Raw genomic sequence first — 16,916 nt, 5'->3', positions numbered from 1 at the left:
TTTATTTTCCCACAAAAATCGAAGTAAAAATTTAATTTTTTATTAAAAGAAAAAAAAAAAAAAAAAAAAAAAAAAAAGTGCATCATGTCACATGGCCGATTTATGTAATTTCATTTACTTCATCTGTTTAAATGTATTCTGTTACATTAAAATTAGGCATTTTCAATTAATTTCTTAGCACTTTTTTGGATTTAACCATAAACAATGCAATTTTAAGTTTTATCTTTATAGGTAAAGCATAGTTTTTCTAGGTCAGGTTACTAGATTTTGAAAATTATTACATTGGTTAAATCTGTCAGTGGTGTTTCCACATTTATCTTCTATCATTTTACGTAATGCTTTCTGCACCTTTTAATTGCCCCATGGAGACCAATAAAGTGATTAAACTAAACTTAATCACTATTGAGAATACATTTTCTCCCTTCTACATTTGACAATTACCCTCATTTAATAACTGTTTAATCATTTTTATTATATTAGTTTGGCATTTTTTGTATTAATCCTAGTGACTGGATTGTTTTTGGCAAAGCAATGATTTCTACCTTTTACATTTAGTGAATAGAGCAATAGATTTCCGTTTTTATACAAGTGTTTAAGCCCGAACACTTCTGTCTACATTTTGAGGTTTGCCAACGAGAATTACTTTATATTGTATGATGTGCCAAGTTGTTCAAAAACTAGTTTTCATCTTTAAAGAAACATGAAACTGCCAATATCTACATTATTCTTGAGAAACCTGGCAACTATATACATTTTTAAATGGCTTCCCTGAAGTGATCCCTTCACAAAATTTTAATGTATATGCATCTCATTTCTGATTCTTTAATGAAATAATTAAATGGAGATGCGATTGTACATTCTTGGGCAACTTGATTTTTGCATCTCAAACAAATACTTGAGTAGTCTTGTACATCTCACTGGATATAAAAACCAGATGGTTTGTTTTGTGCATGTATGATTAAATGTTGGGGAAAACAAATTTTGCTCAATATTTAAATAAATCGACATCCAATTCAGTGCGAGCATTTTAGTAATGCGACTATTTTCATTCCCTTAACCGGCTTTCCGCTTGGTCATACAGATTTTTTCCTTTTTCTCAGATGGAAATGTTCTTTAAAATTTAATAAGAGCTTACAGGTCATTTCAGAGATTTTGTTGGCATGCACACACACAAAAAAAAAAAAAAAGCTACTTGTACAAAGTGAGCCTTAATGCTTCAAAGAAATTCCAGTCATGGGCACCCTCTCCAGACTATGCCAACCCAGTTTTCGGAGGTCAATCAGCGTTCGAGCCTGGGGACTTGGGAAAAAAAATAAAATAAATAAAAATGACAACAACAAACACTGAAGTCCCACTAAACTCAGCCTGCCCTCGCCCTGTCTAGTCGAGGTAAAACAGAGTTCACCAAAAGTTCACGCGTCCATTATCATAGTGGAATTTGGTACCATCGGATTGTGATTGGAGCGGAAAGAGGAGGAGCCTGCTTGCCAAATTTACCCAGAAAAACTGTTATGACACATGACGTGTTCTGCACTTTCGAGCCCAATACGGGGGGTCAATCGTCGGTCAGAGTGTCGCTCCAGGCCAACTGTGTTTTGGGATTCTGTGTGTGTGTATGTGACGAGCACAGGATCTTAGTTAAGTTTTTTTTTTTTTTTTTTAAAAAAAAGGAAAACCCTAAAATATCTCTGTTACTGGCCCTGTGTCGTAACATCTCTGTACTTGCCCCGCCCAACATGGAAATGGGTTCAACCAGAGTTCACAGTGACGAGCTACGCCTCTTTGCCACCACGTCATAGGGACACAATGTTTTATCATAAGCACAGCACACTTTATACCGTTTTCCGTTAGCGACGTCACAGCGACCCCTGATGGGTCTAAACCCACAGTCTCCGAAGCTTCCAACACCCTCTATGAGGTACATTCTCAAAGCTTGTGGTCCATTTATGCTTAAAGAAAATTTCTTCATTGGGGAACTTTTTTTTTTTACCCCCCCCCATAATTTTATAACATTTTTGCCTCCTTAAAAAATTATATTGGTGTTGAGTCATTGTGCATCAAGGTGCAATGCCCTACAATTCACAAGAAGTTACCAATCTTTGAGCTCCAATAACTCTTTTTAAAAAATAATTGAACTACTAAAACAATGAGGACTTAATTTTGGGGGGGCGGGGGAGGAATGCAGAAACTGAAAATCAATTCTATTGGAATTATTCATTTTTGGGATATTAATCGTTTCATCATATTGATATTCTTTATTACCAAAAATCTATTTTTAAAAAAGCAAAAATAAAGGGGTTACACAAGTTACAATTTCAGGCTTGTGAAATTGTTAAACCATTAACCCCGTTTACCATGTATTGTTTAGTTTTACATTCATTTTAAATTTTGATTAAAATATATACATAAATAGGCTACTTTAAAATTCTAATAGTCAAATTGTACTTTTATTGCTAGTCAATTTGATATAAAATAAAAATAATTAATGCCATAACTGGAAATGTATGCACAGTCTGGGCAACCTCAAGTAACCAAATAATGGCAGCTAAATGTTATTTTTCCTCTAAACAATTTTAAAAATGAACACTTTAAGGTCACTTCAGTGCAACACCAGTCATAATTTTAACAGGTTTATAAAAATGTGATCTACACACTGTAGGTGGTATAATGTAGGTCGTTTAAAAAAAAAAAAAAATAACCTCTACAAATTCACTCAGGAATTCTGAGACATTTTTAGTAAAGCAATTTTTTTCCCTTTAATGTGATAATCTGTAATCAATAAAAAAAAAAAATAAAACCTGTAAATAAGACAAAAATATTTTAACATTTATTATTTACCCAGGAAAACTGTGTCCTTGGGTAAATAGTGAATGGAATAGACACTTTTATATAAAAAAAAAAAAACAAAAAAAAAAAAAAAAAACAAGAAAATATGTTTACAACAGGTCAAGTAGACCATAATAAATAAAAAATTACCGTCACTATAATGTTTTGTTTTTTTGTGCATCCAAAACCAAATGAAATCTTTATTTCATCTACAGCACCGTCTATGAAAACGACAATTAGATTTTATAAATGTTCCGACGGCGTCAGTAGAGCTCATGTTCTATACATGAGTGATTAAGACACGCTTCCCTGGCTGCGGCCTCCCGCATGCGGGTTTCAGCATTAATGAGGCTGACGAACAGAATAAAGACTAAAGGCGCCCCCTTGTGTTAAAAGCAAGCAGTACATTAAACACATGGGAGAAGTGTGTACTTAAAGCGTAAAAAATTTATTCAGAACATTCTAATCAGGTGAAAAAATAATTACAGACATGTAATATTAGTGACAAAAAAATTACACTTTTCCAATAATGGCAGAGCGAATGAACAAACACCACCACACAAAGTGTACTCCAAATTTGACATCAACTGGTTCAAAGAAAAAAAAAAAAATTAATTGTAGTAGTATACATTTAGTACATACAATTTGTTAGTTTTGCTTCCTGTGTATTTCCCCACCAGAACAAGTGTCTAAAATGATGCATGTTGCACAAGTTAGTGTTTAATTTACTGCAGTCAATAAGATGCCAATTGGAAAAGCATTTATAATTTAATAAAATGTACAAAAATAATTATTTAATCAAGTAGTTTCCATTAGACTTCTTCAAATGGGCAGCCACTAAAATCCAGGTTTCAGTCGGCGAACTGCTTTTTTTAGTCAGATGTTGTCGCCTTATGAACTGGTCCCAACCCAGACTAAAGATGCTGGACAAGATACTTATACCGAGTTCTGATATTAAGAGGGAAAACAAAAAGAGAAAATCAGGAAAAAAAACTGTGAAAGTAATGTTTCCACAGTGTTTAGTATACCAAGGCTGCACAGGTAACAAGGATAAATTTATTCAAGTTAAAATAAAATTGCAGTTTCTTCCATAAAACTATTAAGTTTTTTTTTTTTTTTTTAACTTCAAACAGTTGAATTTTTAAAAATACAGAACATAAAAAAAAACTGGAAAATAATCCAAGTCTGTATTGAATTTGAAATTACACTGATATTTCTTGGCAAATAAAGTGTTTTTATAGAATGTAAAACAAAGATTCACAATACAATCATAACTTCAATTCCTGAGAAAACAAGGTTTCAAACCAGTCTCAAGCAGCCCTTTATTTATTGAATACAATTATTTATATCAATGCGTCTGCGGAAAATCTCCTGTACAATTATTTTTGATTTAAAAAAACTTTTAATAAGGGTCACCGCTTTGTGCACAATAGTTTATGATTTTTGACAAATAAGCAACAGAAACTTAGTTACTTTACCTTGCAACTGATGCAGCAGTTTCAGGTACTCAAACCGCTGGTGCTGGGCTGTGAACTTTCCACGTGCTCCACTGTTGGCTCCACCAGCCGTTTGTATGAGAAAGCCAGCATAATCTGTAGAAAGTGCAAATAATTCGTCTGGATCAATTTAAAAAAAAAATTAAGTGACCGACAAGGCCAAATGAAAATGTTGCATGTTATTGCAAGCAGGTCCGTGGGGGGGATTGGTTCCCTTTTATGCTTTGTGGTATTCTTAAATAGCACATTCAGATCAAACTAATTTAATGCCAGACTAAGATAACCAGACTGAATACATAGAGAAGTTCTTACTGGCCCCATTTGAAGTACTAATGTAACATTCACCAATATAAGTTAGTTTTATGCAATTTATTCTTAAATGCAAAATAGATAACTGATCATTATAAAATCCACCAACACAAAACCAGACATACATGATGCTACTTAAAATAAGATCTGCATTTGGGGTGTAAAAAGCTGTAAGGTTTTAATGAAGAATTAAAAATCAGTCAAGGTAGATTGAGCGTGCAAATAAAATGTTCAAATTTGTCTTCGTCTGCAATTGGAATATTTGATATTATGGAACTAAATTTCAAACACATAAGCTGAAGATATTTTCAGTGCTTCATGTTCAGAACTTGGTACAATTTTATTATATTTTTTTACCTACCGTAAGCAGGATCAGAAGTGCCATCATTGCACCCACCATTATATACATGTTCTCAGTCAGACCACCTCCCCATAGAGGGCCCAGGATGGTGGCTAGACCCCCAACTGAGCGACGCACTCCCTGACTAAAGCCTGTCGAGACGGTGACAAACACACTTCAGTAAAAAGGGAGTTAAACATATTTGTCTTTTACTGATTAACATGATTGAGCTTCTGGGGAGCAGCCAGGTAAATGGGAAGGAGACATAAATCCAAAGAAGCAGATATTTATGCATCCACTAGATGGCGGTGTTACCTTGGGTACTCTCTGATGTAACTTTGGAGAAGAGGGAAACCTGGGCCACAGCTACAAAAGGTAAACCCAGGGTCTGCAGGAAAACCCCAATGATGAACTCAGTCAACTGCCACGAAAAACTACCTACAGAAAAAGAGTAGGATCAAAATTAGTGACAGAATTTCTGATAATCCTCAAAATTTATGGCATTAATTTGAATGTTGAAGCATCATCCAGTACACATACAAGCACAACAAGCTGAAACTGACCTAATGGATTAGCGAGGAAGATGAGGCACCAGATGCAGGAGACGTTGCAAATGGTCAAACCAATGGCGAGGACCACCCGCTCTGTGAAGTGCCGGCTTAGCCAGTGCACAAGCAGGAAGCCGACAATCACCACCACACCTCCGAGGCAGTACATCACACTGTTTTCCAGCTCTTTAAAGTTGAAATATTTCTGGGTTAATGGTGTAACCATAGTCTGGAAAAAAATAAAAAAAGTAAAAAACCATTTCAGGAAAATTTGTCTAAAAATTTTCAAGTAAAATGTACTAATGTCATTACTGTTTTTATTTGATTCCTATGAGTTCATCTTTATTCAAATTAAAATGAGTAAATCAAAGTTTACAATTCCGTTTACCAAGATGTGGTTTTATGAATTTACATCTTAAATAACTAGAATATCATCCAAAAAATACATTTGTAGTAATTCCTTCACTGAAAATTAAAACTCTTATACATTAATTATACACTGAAAAGTTTCAAATGATTTTGCTTGCTAATCTTAACTAGCAAGCAAAATCAGCAAAGTATCATTTGCTGATACTTTACAGCAAATGAATTTAAGATTTTTATTGCTTATATTATTCCCAAATGAGCCATAAAAGGTAATTCTTAAAGAAATGTGATTTTAAACAGAGGGTTTCTTCCATACATCTTGAGAGTTGAGTGGAAGGAAAAAGTGTGGTTGAAAGACATGCACAAACAGCAGTGAGCAAATTGTGAGGCAAATCCTAAGAGTTTTGAGATTTAAAACATCTGAACTGCAGCTGGTATCGGTTCATCAAGAGCTCCTTTTAAACATATACTAGACAGAGTACAGCTCTCACATTCCTCGTTTTAAGCCACTCCAGAACCACAGATGACATCAGGAAAGTCTTACATAAGTGTAAAGAAAAAGAATTTTACCGATGCTGTGGTCCAAAGTGAACTAGTCAAATGAAAGTAAAGTTTGCTTTTCATTTGGAAATTAACATCCATAGTCTAAGGAGTGGAGAAGCTCAGTGTCCATTGTGAAGTTTCCACAGTGTTGATTTGGGGGAGCGATCAAGTACGTTAACTTTGCTTCCATTTATGCAAAAACACCCCAGACTCCAGTGGACACATTTGGCCTTATGAAATGTACCAATTGTTAGCTGTAATGACCATCCAAATAACAGAAACCAACACCAGAAATGTATGCACATATAGCTTTTTCTTGACAGAAATAAGGGAACTTTTTAAATTATATTCTAATTTATTAGGATGCAACTAAAGCCAAAAGTCTACAAAGTCTCTGTGTCACAACCCTGATTCGTAGGGTTCAGCAAGTCTCCTGAACTCAGACATTTTGGCAACTCCTAGTTTTCACATCATGATTCTTGTACTCTGAGAACAAGAACTTGTTTTGGTGCTAAAGTCACATGACTGTTGTATACGTGTAAGTATGTGCACCTCCAGCGCAGTCTGATTGAAAAGGGTGATGAACTGAGCAGCCAGCAGCACAATCACTTCTTCTCTCAGGAACTCTGATACAAAAACAGTAGGCAGAGCAAAGTTACAGGAAAACCAAATTTCAAGAACTTTGATATACCTTTCTTCAAAAGCTATGACAAATAATGTGCAATGATGTATAAAGTGGTTAAGATCACCTTAAAAATTACAAACTAAATCTGCAGTCATATATTGTTAAATACTGATAATACTTATCCCTATAGAGGAAACATTTTGATACTTTACAGCAAATGAATTTGAAATTTTTATTGAACGGATGAATAAAATCAATTTTTTCAGCCAACTAAATACATACGCCATCAGACAGTTACCTTGGCATGTGATGGAAATCCTGAAAGGAGTGGGAAGCTCATGGGTTGGCAATGTCACAGGAGATTCAACCGGCGAGTCGTTGGGTTCAGCCGATCTGTGGCCTTTGCACATGCTGGACGTCGTCACAGAGCCGTAGGAGCCCACAAGCTCCTGGGAGGTCATTAGCGGCATGACCTCCTCCTCGACTTCCTCTTCGCTAGGGCCTGGTACGTTCTCTTCTTCATGGGGGTTTGAAATCCTTCTTTCCATAGGTGGCAAGTCCCAGTACATGAAGACCACTGCTAGTTGTAGGAGAATCCACAACAGAAACATAAACAGCTGAAATGAGCAGAAAAGAGGATTGTTAGTTCTTGGTCGGGTATCTGGGAGCTTGTGATCAGTTTACATTACAATTTGGATTTTTTTGTATCCTTACCCCTGGCGCAGTATATTTGTTGACAATAAAAGGACCAATATGGAAGTCACAGAGCCTCAGAAATATGTTTAATGCAGGACCTAAGTAAAACCAAGGTAAAATTTTCACTGACAGATTCTGGGTAAGTGGAATCAGATAAAACGCTGTCCTTGATGCGATTTAAACATTGTGAAAAAATTACAATAAAATTATAATTTTATTAATATAGCAGAACACAGAAGCACAAACCAACTAGAAGGCCAGCCTGTCTACAAGCCATGACAGCAGCAAATACAGTGGTCCGGTCCTCTGAAGTAGTGCTTCTGGTCAGGAAGCCAAAAATTGATGAGCCAGCACCTGTACCAATGCCTGATGAAAATTGAGAAGAAAAAAAAAAATCTCATGCTTATGTGATTTGGTACGAGTTACAAATGAAAACACAAAATGTGCAATTTGATCTGAGGGGAAGTGCTCACATTACTAAGAACATTTCAGTTTTTCCACTAAGAAAATCTAGAATCAAACCTGTGCAACTTGGCATATTGCCATCTTACATTAAACTCAAAATATAAAACACAAACACTGAAAATTAACAGGTCATTGCATAGAGTTTGTCCAAGTTCATTTAAAAAGTTTAAGGATCAATGGTAAAGTCTGAGTAAGGGTCTAAAAATCCACACAAATATGCCATTTTTCTGGAGCATATGCCAAGCTTCATTAGTAAAACATAACCAAAACAAAGCCAGCATTATAGAAGCTTATAGACAAGGACACCCAACACTGATTTTAGCATGATGTGTGGATGCAGTCCATATAGCAAAACTTGACTGTCTTTTGTGTGGTCTTCAGTAATTCAGAAGTTGACTTTGTGATGTCCTCTGGATCGCTAACTCCAGTTACACTCGAGCACAAGGTCAGAAATTGATGGCTGGACATTCTTCTTCAGTTTTTCCACTACAGAGAAAAGTCTATGGTCCCCTCAGTGACAGCAAATTGTTGAGATCTTAAACCATCAAAAAAGGCCCACACCACCACCAAATTTCTGCTGAACAAAAAATGTTCATGTTAAATTGCCTGTATACGTGTATGGTGATTTATCAGGTTTAGAGGACCCCAAAGTGATTAATTCACCCAGTCATAGACATGCAGATGGTGGCAAGTCACATTATAGCACCAACTGCCCTGGGTCAATCCAACAGAAGAGTGGCTGCCTCTGACCACCACAAGCAGGCAAGATGAGTAAAGTGTCTTTCCCAAGGACGCACTGAATGTGGATGAAATGGAGGCTCGAACCAGCAACCTACCATTTACAGGACAAACTCCTATCACCATGTCCACAATCACCCCACAGTTAATCCATGATTTAACAAGGGCTATGATGTTTTTTTTTTTATTATTGTTATTTTAAACAAAGGGCCAGAATAAACTGAAGGTTTGGCAAGTTCTGTTCTCCAGATAAATTAAATCCCAAAAACTGCATTTTGCATTTACTTTTGTCATCACTTAGCCAACGACTTAAGGCAGCGTTTCTCAATTCCGGTACTCACACCCCCACTGCCCTGCATGTTTTAGACCACACCGGAATTGCATCTCTGGGTAATTAACAGGCTTCTGCAGCAATTGATGGTTATGCAATCATTTGACTCAGCTGTTCTAGAATAGAGGCACATCTAAAACATGCAGAGCAGGGTGGCCTGAGGACTGGAATTAAGCACTGACTTAAGGACAAACATAAGGAGGGAAATACTTTCTTTTACACCCATTTACATGCTACTAAAGCCAATAACAATGAGGCCGGTGGCAATGTTTACAAATCATGTCCGTCATCTCATCTACAACCAGTGCTATAAATTTTCAAAGGTTCATAACGTGTTGGGTTACATCATTGTAAATTAAAAAAAAACCACTGATTTATAGCAGTGCTATTTTTTTAATAGGCATCATTGTGAAGGATAACTTACCAGCTAGCAGCCTACTTGACAGTAAAAGCCACTTGGAGTAGCCCATGAAGTACATAAAATTACCTGCAAAAGACAAATTATGTAGTAGTTTTTTTTACAGAAGGGTTGGAGACAACTGAAGATAATATTTGTAGGCAAGAACAGAGTATAATATGGGAAATGGAAGACTTACCAATTATCTCAAAAAGGTTACAAAGCAAAATGATTTTCTTTGTCGTCTGTGTCCGGTCAGACCAATATCCAAACAGCGGTCCAGACAAGAGCCCACTCAGACTGAAGGCTGACATAGCCAAACCCAGGAAATAAGGGGCTGCCTCTAAAGTCTGCAGATATCTCCATATTGTGGGTAATATAACAGCTGAAAAGAGATAAAACAGGTTTTATTTCAAATATATACATTTTAATTCGACTTCCTGCTGTATTGAAGTATTGCTGGTTTTCAAAACACTATAACTTGGTTAGTTTGAAAGTGTTCTTTAAATTTGTTAAGTTGAACTTACAAATTTAAATACTTAGCTTGATAATCTTAAAGATATGACCAAACAAGCTTTACAGATACCTGCAGATCAACTTTGCCTTTAATAAAAAAAAAAACCCCAAACAAGTCTCGTGTTAAAACCATCAGTTTTGCTTTACTGAAAATCCACAGAAAAAAGAAGTGGGGATAAAATAACTGTATGGATGACATCATTATGTAGCAACATTAAATCTTATCAATTTATATTCCGCTGAGGGAACTGCAGTCAAGCCTTTCAAAAAGAAGGGGTTCTTGTTCATCACCAATGTCCATCTGGACAGACGAAGGATAAACCATAAGCCAATCAGTTTTATAGATCTATGCATTTAATTATCTGTAAAAATGTTTCAAAAAGTAGTATCTTGTTGACTCAAATTTTGACATTTTGGTGAAGTAATCAAGTCATCTGGATCAACGTCATCCTAGCTGAAGAACTGTAGAACACTTCTACATTTACCTCTAAATTTTACTTGTACATCCCTTATTATATATGAACTGAGGACTTTGAAATTGCTTACTCACTTTAAACAGTTTCAAGTTTCACAAAGACTAGACTAAAGTCCAGATGTGTCATTTGAAACCCGTAACACAGCCATATTGATTCAACAAAAGGTTAGCAACATCTGGTACAAAATATTTTACATTAGTGGCATATTTTGTAAAAGCCAAGTAATATAGATGTATATAAAGTTCTTTTACCAACTATTCGATATTAGAAAATGTATTTAAATAGTTTTTTTAGCCACAGGATTTGGGCATTGTCTGTCTTTGATTCAACGTGTGTGTATGTGTATACGTGTGTGTAACAGATGAAGCCAAATTGGGTCATGCAGTAAGACAGCAGCAAAGCTAGAAGGGCCTGGCTGAAAAAAAATCAAGACGGCAAAGTGTTGCAATGGCCCAAGCAAAGTCCACAGCTAAAACTTTTGCTTTAGGGCCTTGTGGTTGTCTTTCCTGCTTTTGTACCATGTTCCCACAAATTTTCCAGTTCAAAATTCTGTACTTTTCCAGAGTGAAGATTCTAGATCTTTCAAGGATTTTTGTAAACAATCCATACATTCGAGTACAAAACATTTTCTACAAATCAGGAAAACAAAAGGTGAAGTTTCCTGATTTAAAAAAAAAAAAAAAGATTATCCCGTCAATGTCAATCTAGATATTTGGGGTCATCTTTACTTAATTCAACTCTGTTTAAAGTCCTTTTAAACTAGTCTCTATTTGAAAGAGAATTTAAACTTGATGAGGTTGTGATGTCTTGTACATTATTTTGTTTAAAAATATAAATAGGGGGTAGCATAAATAAGGAGTTGCATTTTTTAAGCCACAGCTCTGATTTAAATTCATAATCTAGGAGTGCATGTAGGGTAAAAACAATGTAAAGAATAATAAATGTTTTGTTCATTTATTAGTTCAGATAACAAATGGTAAAATCTAACATATACCCAAGATGTGATATGGCAACCCAAGATGGAGCATGGCATTTAAACTGAATGTAGAATCAAATCCACTTCCATACCTTTCAAAACGGCATAGTCAACTAGCGTCTTTGCAGACTCTTAAAAGACACACAAGACTAGTTAAAATAAATGGTGGTATATTCATTTTCAGACACTAATGTCATTGCCCCCCCTAATACGAAGTGTCAGTGAGCAGTTAATAAACATCTTACCATATTCCACACCGCTAAAAAGAAAAATGAGTCCAATGGTGGAGAATGTCAGTTTCTTTTTGCGTTGATAGTCCATTGTGGCTGACTTAATAATCTTCTTTCACTGACTTTTCAAGACATCATCGTCTCTAAATGAAGCTCTGCTGAAATAACCCCGAGTGCCGGGTGCTTCCAATTAACGCCGACGGAGATGAGATCCTAAATCTGTCGGGAGCCGAAAGACAGGAGAAAGAAAACCACCAAGAGCGCACTGCGTTTGCTTTTCTGAGCAGCTAATAAGCACAAAGTCACTTGAAAATTTTTTTTGTAAACTCTCAGACCAGATCCTGCTTACCGCAACCAATCCCTACAGCGCTAAACGCGTATAAATCTGCCTTCGCGCAGATTACATCACTTCCGGTAGCGCAAAAACTGACATCCCAAAGTGTAACCTGAATTTTCATTCCTGTTGTCATAAATAAGCATTCATATGCGTTTTGAATGCATTTGAATGGAGTCTCTGAAAGTAACCATTGAAAAACTTGACAACTGACAAAATTCACCAATATCAAAATGTTTTAGGTGTCAAACTCCAGTCCTGGAGGGCCACTGTCCTGCAACTTTTAGATGTGCCTCTGCTGCACCACACCTGAAAAGAATAATTAGGTCATTAGCGAGGCTCTGGAGAACTTATCTACACAAGAAGGAGGTAATTAAGGCATTTCATTCCAGTGTTTTGTACCTGTGGCACATCTAAAAACTGCAGGACTGGAGTTTGACACCCGTTTAGCCTCTCTGTATTCTAATTAATTTTGTCATCACATTGGGCTCATCAGTCATTGTAATATTTTCGTTTCAAAAACTGTGCAGGAAATAACGGAAACAAAATACTGTGGGATTTTTTAAGGTGGCTGATATTAGTGCTTCCAGTACCTAGCAAAAGTATTCCTGCTTGAACTTTTTCACATTTTATTTCGTATATTTCTTTTGCATAATATTGTGATTTTATATGATAGACCATTGCAAATTAACGCATGGCTGTGGAATGGAATGAAAATGAATGTTCTTCAAATAACAGTCTGAAAAGTGTGGTGTGCAAATGAATTCTGCCCCATTTAATCTGATGCCCCCCAAAAACATAAAGTGCAACCGGCATGCTTCCAGAAGCAACCCAATTAGTAAATAAATTCAAATCGTGTGTAATTTATATTTTGTTGTTCTGGGTGGGTCTAAAATGTCTCTTAGGGAGTGGTTGTGCACAAAAGCCTTCATGAACACAGTAAACAGGCACAATATAAAGTTATAAGGATGGATAGATCTACAATCACAGATATAAAAACCCTGTTAGAGACTTGAGGTGACTTTAAAAATATCCTCAAAACAACAATAGTGTTTTAGGAAAGGTGTATCCACGCTACAATCTGTATCCAGACTTAATGCCAATTGAGAATAGCGTTCACAGACACTATGTAGACAATGTGAATACTATTGTAAAGCGATGTATTGAACCCATTGAACACGTTAGAATAAATGCATTAAAATTTATGCGCGAAGCGAGTGTGAATTGGAAAATCTGATGTTGTGATTTATTAACTTCCAGCTGAAAAAATCAAATATTTCTAATTTTAAAAAATGAGTATATTGTACATTATGTGCATGCAGGCCTGTTTTACACCATCAGAAAATTCCATGTTAATTAAAGTTTTACTTGCATTTATCAGGAATGTGCGAGTCACTGGAAACTCTTCTCTGTCCTGTGACATTCATTACCACAGGCTTGCACAGCTCTGTTTGTGCACAAAAGCTGCTTTTTCTTGCCTTTAATTTAATTTGCAGTCCCCAGCATCATAGAATTTCAGTTTGTCCCCATCTTGAATTTTTCATGGCCACACCACTTAATATTCAAAGTCGATCTTACAAACCTTTAAGTTGAGTGGTTTGTCTATATGTGAAATAAACAAAATGGTTGTGAAAATGTAACATCTGAAAATGAATTCTGTAAATGCAAACTTAAATTATATCAACCGTCATCCCCTTGAACAAAACTTCTGAATTGTAGGAAGATGTCTCAGGTAACTTTTTTCATGTTTCATCTCACTATTATCAGCAAGTCTTGCTGGTGTCATGCTGTTAAAAATCCAAATAAATATGATGTTTAAGGTGAATATCTGCAGGTTTTGAGATGAAAAAAAAAAACAATAAACCCCACATTGGATCAAGATCCTTATGCAAATGTCTGGTACTTTGAATGTTTCCATTAGTTGTAAAATATACACTACAAAAAGCTCCACCCAGAGCTGAAATCAAGACTGTGCAGAAACCCTGGTAAATGGACATCAAGCCACAAAACAAAAACATTATCCAGGTTGATCATCAGCTAAACATAGTTTTTTATAAAAGAAATATTTATTTACAATTGCTTGAGCATGAGATTGTATCTGTTCACTTTTACCAAAGTCTTGAGTCTGTACTACGTCTCTGTTGAAGCATTATCGCGAATCAAGACACATAGAAAATATGTTTCCAAAAATATTTTTCCAATAGAGTCCATGTTATTCTTCTGTTAAATTGGTCCAGACCTAGAGATGTGAATTTCACTATGACTTCAAAGATAGATGACAGCAGAGTGCAGTGCGTGGGTGAGGGAGTAGACCGGTGCTCAGAAGGCCAGCTTTTTCATAAGAAGGTAGACCCTGGAGTCCACTTCAAAGCCGTGAAGGTTGTTGGCGTCTCCCTGCAGCCTCATAAGCAGACCTCCATAAGACACGTAGGCAGAGCTGAAAGGATAAGCATATCATACAATTACTTTTTTTGTCCTAGACCTATTTGCCATATTTTCATGCAGATTTCATGTTTTGCATTATACATACTAAATAACTTCATTTGACTTAATGTCACTGTCACTCACTCATGCTGCACTGCCAGTTTACTTACAGACGTGTCGCCGCTTCAGTTGATGTTTCATCGCCTTCAATCTTGTACACCTTTCCATACATCACATACTCAAACTGGTCTGCTCTACAAAATCAAATGTAACTCTGAGTACAAACTTCAAACTGCAAACAGCATGGTGTTGCTTACTTACATTAACATGCAGAAATGTATGCGGTAGAAAATGCCTTACCGAGACGGTCGATCGTCCTGAGGGTTGTACTCTCCATCATCTGGTGTTCCGTCCTCATATAATGTGCTGGCAATCACAAGTCTGAACTTGTCACCTTAATGACATAGAAAATGAAATGAGAGAATGATGACATTATTGTCTTGACAGATACCCTGACATAGGTTTACTCTGGATTCAAGTTTTATACCTATGTTTTTTTTTTTACACATCTAGTTTGAACAATTGAGAAATAAAACCACTGTACCTAAATAAAAACCAATTGACATCAGATAAAGAAAAAGCACATGCAAAACTGTTAAAAAGCTTTCTAATTAACTAGATAACATTTTTTCAAAATAAGATTTTTTTTTTTATAACAACCATCTTGGACAAAAGCAGTTAAGATCTTACCAAGATCAACAGGATATATCTGAATGTTCACATCCAAGATGAGGTCCATCTTGAAAGATTCACTCTCACAATGTAGTCGAGACACTTAAAACAAAACAAACAAAAAAAAAAACACGTAAACAACATGTGCTGTGTAAAAATATTAAATTTTAAACAATTAAGTTTTCTAGAAGATTTAGATTTTCCATTTGTCACCACCAGTCAATGGGCTTAATGCTATGGTTGCCTGGTTTAGAAAAAAAAAGCACATTGGACCCTCATAAAACTAAGCAGAGACAAGATCAATAAATCCATGAAACACATTAATAATACAGGCGTGTAGACCTTATATTATGCGCTTTTGTTTCACTTCCCTCTTGTGTAGGGTTTTTTATTTCATCTCTCATACCTCTGTCAAACTTCTTGCCATCTGGATCAATGTCTTTTACATCAAAGATATCTTCAAACAGAATTCCAGCCATTTTGTGTTAAGTCTGACTTCCTGGAAGAGATAAAATAAAATAAATACAAAAAATAAAAACACCAGACAACCGATATCCAGCATCAAAAAGAGGACACAATTTACAACAGCAACATTTAAAACATACAGAAAATGAAATGGATATTTACAAAAAATCATGGTGCCTAAAACTGTACAATCTACTTCTTTAGTGTTGGGTAAAATCAATTGTATTTTTCACTGATGCTCAAACCAGCATTCATTCTTTTGTCTCTTCTTGATTACTGTAATTCCCTGTTTGTTGGTCTGCCTAAAAAAATCCCCTCAAACATCTCAGATTATTACAGAACAACGAAGCTAGAGATCTCAACAGAATATGATAATTTTACTCCGACTCTTGCTTTTTTGCATTGATTACCCGTGGTGTGTAAAGTTGATAACATATAAATTAAGATTTAACTGTAAGATTTTCAACCAATACTTGGACTTGCAACATCTTATTTTACAGAGCTACGTATTCCTTACGCCACCCGTACAAATACATTTGCTACTATTATAACTACAACTTCTGTTGCTATGTTCAAGCTAAATGCTAATTTTAGCATGCTGCCCAGACCATTTTTAAACTTACCACAAAAGCTGTTCTTCAAATAGACTATAAGCACAATAAAACTACAGCCACTCTGTGTGGTTGAAAGGCCCCAAGTGTTGAATATAAGTACTAAATTTGTTAACACAATGCGATTTCATTCATAAATATCTAAACCATAATATCCCGCGGAGGAACAATGTGCTCAACCTTTGACACGGGAAGTACTTCCGGCCACAAAATGACATAAAAAAAACTGGTAAGATTTAAAATGACAAAAATATTGAAAATTACACAAAAACCAGTCAGCTCAGAGACAGCAATTAAATATTGATAAATATAGATTAACCTCAAGAATTTTATATATTCTTTGTAGTTTTATGTTACAAGTGTATCCCACGTTCTAATGTGAATAAATAGAAAAAAACACTTAACAGAACTTAGGTGTGGTTTTATTTCTTTTTCAAACAATAATTTTATTAATTTTTTGGGGATAAAACAT

At 35.6% G+C, this 16,916-nt stretch overlaps 2 protein-coding genes across 2 annotated transcripts; both read right to left on the bottom strand.

Annotated features, from left to right (window-relative positions):
- Positions 1–3,253: 3,253 nt before the first annotated feature.
- mfsd8l1 (major facilitator superfamily domain containing 8-like 1) lies at positions 3,254–12,395 on the bottom strand. The gene is made up of 12 exons (XM_015050602.1): positions 11,894–12,395; positions 9,880–10,065; positions 9,708–9,770; positions 7,996–8,115; positions 7,768–7,847; positions 7,352–7,670; positions 6,981–7,054; positions 5,535–5,748; positions 5,287–5,409; positions 4,993–5,123; positions 4,305–4,418; positions 3,254–3,774 (listed from the first exon to the last, which is right to left on the bottom strand). Exons 1-11 carry the CDS (start codon positions 11,967–11,969, stop codon positions 4,326–4,328), a joined length of 1,479 nt encoding a protein of 492 aa, XP_014906088.1. The 5' UTR covers positions 11,970–12,395; the 3' UTR covers positions 3,254–3,774; positions 4,305–4,325.
- Positions 12,396–14,022: 1,627 nt separating this feature from the next.
- polr2h (RNA polymerase II, I and III subunit H) lies at positions 14,023–16,646 on the bottom strand. The gene is made up of 6 exons (XM_015050603.1): positions 16,457–16,646; positions 15,775–15,867; positions 15,387–15,470; positions 14,997–15,090; positions 14,807–14,890; positions 14,023–14,649 (listed from the first exon to the last, which is right to left on the bottom strand). Exons 2-6 carry the CDS (start codon positions 15,845–15,847, stop codon positions 14,532–14,534), a joined length of 453 nt encoding a protein of 150 aa, XP_014906089.1. The 5' UTR covers positions 15,848–15,867; positions 16,457–16,646; the 3' UTR covers positions 14,023–14,531.
- Between the last annotated feature and the right edge of the window lie 270 nt (positions 16,647–16,916).

Source organism: Poecilia latipinna, unplaced genomic scaffold (genome assembly GCF_001443285.1).
Source record: "Poecilia latipinna isolate Pla-1442-1.1 unplaced genomic scaffold, P_latipinna-1.0 Scaffold1001, whole genome shotgun sequence".
Lineage (NCBI taxonomy): Eukaryota > Metazoa > Chordata > Actinopteri > Cyprinodontiformes > Poeciliidae > Poecilia > Poecilia latipinna.
This window is presented reverse-complemented; position numbering and strand designations above follow the sequence as displayed.

What these genes read in the sequence shown, in the direction of transcription:
- mfsd8l1 (XM_015050602.1), bottom strand. Translation starts at nt 11,969, where the DNA reads ATGGACTATCAACGCAAAAAGAAACTGACATTCTCCACCATTGGACTC. An exon ending in ACAGGCTGGCCTTCTAGTTG is followed by an intron (nt 7,848 to 7,995) that starts GTTTGTGCTTCT and finishes GGTTTTACTTAG; the next exon opens with GTCCTGCATTAAACATATTT. An exon ending in TCAATCAGACTGCGCTGGAG is followed by an intron (nt 5,749 to 6,980) that starts GTGCACATACTT and finishes ATTTTTTTCCAG; the next exon opens with ACTATGGTTACACCATTAAC.
- polr2h (XM_015050603.1), bottom strand. Translation starts at nt 15,847, where the DNA reads ATGGCTGGAATTCTGTTTGAAGATATCTTTGATGTAAAAGACATTGAT. An exon ending in GATATATCCTGTTGATCTTG is followed by an intron (nt 15,091 to 15,386) that starts GTAAGATCTTAA and finishes TATGTCATTAAG; the next exon opens with GTGACAAGTTCAGACTTGTG. An exon ending in CAGGACGATCGACCGTCTCG is followed by an intron (nt 14,891 to 14,996) that starts GTAAGGCATTTT and finishes TTGATTTTGTAG; the next exon opens with AGCAGACCAGTTTGAGTATG.